Source organism: Tinamus guttatus, unplaced genomic scaffold (assembly GCF_059628265.1).
Source record: "Tinamus guttatus ecotype Peru unplaced genomic scaffold, ASM5962826v1 Tinamus_guttatus_pri_ptg000711l, whole genome shotgun sequence".
Classification (NCBI taxonomy): domain Eukaryota; kingdom Metazoa; phylum Chordata; class Aves; order Tinamiformes; family Tinamidae; genus Tinamus; species Tinamus guttatus.
This window is the reverse complement of record NW_028289245.1, coordinates 65,487-71,486: the sequence shown is the minus strand read 5'-3', so window position 1 is coordinate 71,486 and position 6,000 is coordinate 65,487. Positions and strand designations below refer to the sequence as shown.

The window sequence follows — 6,000 nt, the reverse complement described above, 5'->3', positions numbered from 1 at the left end:
CTTGTATATCAAATGAGTAAGTACAAAATGTTTTTGTTCCATACCTACTGCCTTTCTTGATGCCCTTGGCCTGCTCTAGTCCTTGAATGTGCACATTTTACCTTAAATTATCTTTATTGATTTAGCTTGTTCATCCCTAAAGACTGCTACCACCTTCCAGTCTTTGGTAAAGTACAAATCATGCTAAAAGCTCTCTGCTTTGCATTTGCCAGCTGGTTTAATATGTTGCCCATTTAAATGCCTATAAGCATTGTTTGTTTTTCCATTTTTCTTTCCAGTAATTCCTTCAAACTTTTATTCCTGTGCTTGAAATACAAGTAATCAGAGAGAGAATGGCCAACTCTGCCCTTTTCAAATGACCTAAAGCTGAGGAGCTCTTTGCTGTTTGCAAGGTCTCTCTCTCCCTGGCCCTCCGGCTCGTCTGAGTCTCCAGCGCTCTTCTCGAGCCCTCCTTCCCGCAGCGTTTCCTCCCTCTCGGTGCCGTAGGGCTCCCTCACGTCCTTGCTGGCGCGCTGCAGTTTGCCAAGCTGATCGCGAGGCACGTAGAGCTTGCTGCTGGCGTGACGGTACCTGCCTGGGCTGTACTGCTCTGCCTCATAGCAGTTGTCTTCCTCCTCTTCCTGGCACGAGCTCCCCTTGGCGCTCTCGCCATCCGAATGAAACAAGATTCCCTTCCCTTGGCTTTTCTGGGAAAGATCAAAGGGCTCTTCTTGTTCCAAACTTCTTAAGACATTTGTCTGGGACAGAGCAATTCTTCCTCTTCCAAAACCTTGTAGTGGTTTAAGCAGGGAGAAAAGGTAAAATTTATATATAGCACATTTGACTACATAACGTATGGTTAAAAAATAAGAAGTGAGATGACCTTCTATTCACTTCTGTTACCTTTGTCTTCCACCCAGCTATTTCCAAGCACTTCAATGTTTACAGTTTATGACATCTCCTTTGAAATGCTCTTAAAAGGAGTGCTATTGTATCTACTTTACAGATAGGTCAGGGATGAAACATTGTCTTGTACATGCTAGACACTCGATGAGAGAACTAGGAATAAAAGCGAAGTGCCCTGGCCTCTTGCAAACTATTTTTTGACGAGGAACCAACCCACTTCCTCCTGTTTCCTATTTTTTTTAAATCAACACTTTGATCTAAATCATCACATGCCATAATCAAAGTCCTGCGCTTGTCCACTTTTTTTTCCAGAGGAGTGGGACAGATTAAACATGTTAACATGTTTGTTCTGTGGACACTCCAGGACAAAGTTGCTATATAAGAAGTGAACATGCAATCATGTCTGATGGGTATGTGACCTACACTGTCCCTGATTTTTGCTCTCTCATCCGGTGCTACCACAAAGCTCTGCACTAGTTAGTTCTACAGCTTGAGGAGATCCTTAAAATCAAATTATGAAGCTATTCATCTTAATATTACTGTTTCTCTTCTCCTTGCTGAAAACCCAGAAAGCATCCATAGGCTCAGATATTCCCCAGATATCAGGATGCACTGAGGAAGATCCAGACACTGCAAGTTCAGTTCATCTTAATTAAAAATGTAATGATAGTAAGTGAGGCAGTGATGGTGTCATCTCATAGCAAAAATCTATTAGAGTCACTACAGTAGTTGGGTTTTTTTCCTGCCTTTTTTTCCCCTCCATATTTGGATCCAATTTCTGCATCATTTATGCAGCTTCACTGGACCCAGCTGCTCCACTCCCACAGGTTGTGTTTGTTAAAGTGCTTTATGAGCAGGTGGCAGCCTTTGCAAATTGTGTCTGATCAGACACCAAGGCTGAAGAATCTGTGTACACTGGAAAGCACTTAGCCTGTCTTCAGTTACAAGCAACTGTGTAACTAGCATGATCTGTAGGAGGTTTACAGGGAAAAAAACAAAAGCCATTTATATTATTATCTTTTAGGAACCACGTAAATTTTATCCCAAATGTCACTAGGGGTGTTTCCACTCATGCTAGGCTGCCTTAAAGGCTGATTTTGAGGAACACCATGAAATAATGTTCTTCACTCTTTCAAGCAGATAAATATATCCAGAAAGTCTTAGCAAGTAAAATATCTGGGATACTCAAACTCTCCAAACAATCCTCCCTAATTTCCCCACTTCTTTAGATAGTGTTGGCACATGTGCACACATGAGGCCAATTTTAGGAAGTGTGTATGGTGGATGGAAGATAGGAAATGCTTTGCAGGAACAAAAATCCATATACTTTGAGATGGGGAGGAGTGCCTCTTCCAGTTTGTTTGCTTCCTTGTTAGCTGTATGTTGAGCCCATGGGCTTCCTTTAAAGTCAGCTATGTCAATATGGCACAGAATACATGTATTTTAAGCAGAAAGGCTCCTTGGTTTGCAACCATTTTGTTTTCATCTGTTACTCTGGTCTGTCCTTCTGTGCCATAAGTTATCTAGCCTGAACGGTCTGTGATGCAAGGCCAGTACCTTGGAGGTCCCTCATCTATAGCACTAAAGTAATCAGGGAATGAATAAGAACCTCTCAGGCTTAAGAGATTCAGTCTCTTCCAGTATCACTGGGTCTGTGACACAAGATCTAGATCTGCAGTACAAAGCCCTTTAGGTGGTACTGGTGGACCTCTTAGAAACCTCTTAGAGAACAACGTTACTGATAAATCTTACCTTGTGAATGAAATCCTCTTTCCATGACTCCATGTTTGACTTTCATGTGCCTGGTTAGGTTCCCCTTCAGGGTGAACTTGCTGGGGCAGTAGAGGCACTTGAAAGGCTTACTGTCTGAGTGCAAGTGCATGTGTCCCATTAAATTGTGCATTCTGTTAAATTCCTTTCCACACAGCTGTCAAAAGCAGTAAAAATGAAAATTATTTCTAGAGGTACTTTCAAGGTGAACATTTTAAAAGAAAATAGGACCTGCATCTCTAACTTAAGCCCTGGCAGATTCCCGTTGCAATTTATTTTTCTGTCATAGACATGAAGAAAGTCATGCATACAAAAATACAGGATTTTGCCCCATCTAAGCCCTTCTGCACAACTCTAGCTTTTTAAATTTGGGGCTGCTGGAGGACACACAATCACGGATCCCCTCAGATCAGGGAATGTTATTGTAAGGAGAGGAGAGACATAATTGCATAACCTGAAAAGCTCTTAACTTGAATTAAATCCAAAATGTATAACTTACTGCTTAGGTGAACCGTTTGCTTTATAGTTTATAAATCTAGATAGAATAGAATCTGTTCTTCTAAATAGAATCTATTAATCAAGTAATGCAGGACAAGATGGAAGTACAATATCAAACCAATGAAAGGTATCTGTGAAACAGCCAAACAGAATATCACTTCTCCTTAAATAGAATTGAAATGACTGCACATTTTGCCTAAAGCTAGAAAAAGCAATTCCTTTTTAGCTTGCGTTTTTGCTGCCCCATTTTTTTTTCTCTGCTTCTCCTCTGCTATTTCCCAGGTTCTGTGTCTGAGTGTGTCTGGTGAGCGAGTTGGAATTTAGTAGTCATGGGGCTGCAGCAGTGACTCAGCTCTCCCTGGAGCCAGTTCCTGCCAGCTTCAGCCATTGGTCCTGAAGGCTTCCCTTTGATGAAACAATAAGGGAATTTTTTCATTGTTGTTTTTTCTAGATGACTCCTTTTATAGTATCATCCCTTATAAATAAAGTATGTTCTCTAGACATGAGAGTTTGACATCGCTAATATAAGCTTCTAGTCTTACGTGTCTTCTGATGTTTCCTTATTAGGAGTTACAGTTTTATTCACATTCAAGTGGGTATTTCCACCTTCTGTAAACTTGTCTGCTTTCTACTTTATCTTTGATATGACTTTAGGCACATAATTTTAACATCAGAATTATTTTATTATGTTCTCCACTGTTAAAAGATCCAGAATCATCATTACTGAGTAGCTGGAAATTACATACAGCTGCGTAACTCATCCGAGGTAAGGTGCTTGGAAAGTGGCTACTGAGGTTCATCCACAGTTTTGGTCTAATCTGACTTTTAATTTATTTTGGGAATACAGAAAGTTTGCTACTTTAATCTGTGATTTAAATTCACAAAGCCGGAATATCTAGATGAGCTTTAGATTGTGGACTGATCCCAGGTGAGGTAGAATCATATCCTTTCCTTCTTAAACCTTACCTCAAGGGAAAATAGAAGCAGTTCATTAATGTAAAGGTTCATTAGTGAAAAGAAGTAATGTAATAGCTTACAGAGATACCATTTTTAAATAAAAAACTAAAGCTGAGTGAATGCTGAAAAAAAAGGAAGTATTCACTTGCTTTTTAAAAATTATTTACTTGAACTGCCTTGGTTTTCTCCTGTGATTTTCTCTTTACGCTCTTGCTAGAATGAGCATTCTAACAAATAAATTTGACAACAAAAGTGTTCACAGAAAAAGTAAAGGGAAAAAAAAGCCCACAGAAAATGAGTTATTTACTTGTAAAGTATTCATGAAAGACATTTGCTTCCAAGGTTCGTCCCTCTGCATAGGAAAGAGGAGCGTCTCTGCTCTGTGGTCAGGGAAGGCTGACCTGCCCCGGGTTTGTGTTCAGTGAAATGAATGCACAAAAAGCATTTGGAAAGCACTGGGAGGAAACAAAGCACAGGAGAAGGATGAGCAGCAGCTTCATGAGGAAGAGCAGCAGCTGATTATATCTTGACAGCAGCTGGGACAAGCTACGAGGCATCAGGATTGCTCTGCCTGTAAGAACACCAAATGGTCTCTCACTAATATGCTCCCTAGTGCCTCTTAGCAGGAGGCTTTTGGTTATCTGCTTGTATTATGGGCAATCTGTGTCCTCACCAACTGTTGCTTTCTGATAGCTGTATCTTTACCTCTTTATCTAAACTGATAATCAAAGAAAATCAAGCTGGATACTTGAGTGGTTAGATTACTTCATTCAAATCTGTATCTTTGTGAGGTACTGAGTGTTAAAATGGGTCTGGCAGAAGCATTTTTTTCTGACAAGACAATATTCTATTCATAAATATTTATTCATAAATAAATAGAGGGGACTTCCTAAAGGATCATCCTATGCAGCACAGCTCTGTCTTTTGTCTCTGAATAAAGAGAGTAGGCTTCTGATTTCCCAAAGTCCCGCACCATCCGGAATCTCCTCTGGAGGGGAGTGGCAGGGAAGTGCAAGAAGCGCGGGCACAAGAGATGTTTTGCAGAAGGGTGGCTCCCAACGGCACAGTGTCCAGGTGAGCTGCCCCTTTTGGAAGGCACAATCTGAGTGTCAAATGAATCTCGATGGTTCCGACGACAAGGGGAGTTGGTCCCAGGCACATGCCCTAGAAGGCAACAGCTCAGAAGTAGCTGGAGTAGAGAGAGTGCTCAAGAAATATCCCGAGTCTGATGGAGCAGATTGCGAAAGATGACCCAGAGCCCGGGCCACATGGGTGAAAACTCCAGCAGAAGTCAGCAGAGAGGAAAATGCAAAGCTCACATGAGAGATCTGGAGGTGGCAGGAAAGGCACAGTTCATGTGTGGACATGGAGCTCTGTAACTTAGCTGGGATTGAATGCAGGCCCTGAGGATGAAGTCCTCAGCTGTAAGTCTGCTGAACACAGGCAGTGCACTAGCCAGGGCGATGGACTTCAGAAGCTTCCTAGAGAAAGCCTGTTAGCTCAGCACGAGGTTGCATCTTCCTCTGCCACCACATGGAGCATCAGCCACCAGCTTGGTCAGTCTGTTTCGTTTTGTCCCTCAGTACCTGTAGCTCACAGGTTGTTCTTTTGTTTACTTGTTTGTTTTTTGAGTCCTTGTCTAAAACTGGGATTTTATGTGCAACGGTGTAAAATGGCACTTCTGTGAGGAGAAAACAGTGCCAAATAGGCATGAAGATTGATTTTATCTCGCAGGAGAGATAAAATCGCAGGGACACAGAAACAGGGCCCAGCTCATCACAGGTGTATAAGCACATTCCTACAGGGCAAAGGGTCTCCAGAAGAGATTTTGACAATCAGTGATAAAGCAGAGTTACTTAGACTCAGTCTGAGCTGCGAATTTGCAGGAGC

At 41.7% G+C, this 6,000-nt stretch overlaps 1 protein-coding gene across 1 annotated transcript in view; it reads right to left on the bottom strand.

Annotated features, from left to right (window-relative positions):
• Positions 1-213: 213 nt before the first annotated feature.
• Positions 214-6,000, bottom strand: part of ZNF366 (zinc finger protein 366) — a 28,666-nt gene continuing 22,879 nt past the window's right edge. Inside the window, exons 5-6 of the mRNA XM_088536969.1 lie at positions 2,638-2,812; positions 214-769 (exon numbers count right to left, since the gene is read on the bottom strand). Coding sequence (XP_088393095.1) covers positions 234-769; positions 2,638-2,812 — 711 coding nt within the window. The 3' untranslated portion in view covers positions 214-233. The remainder of the gene's footprint in view (positions 770-2,637; positions 2,813-6,000) is intronic.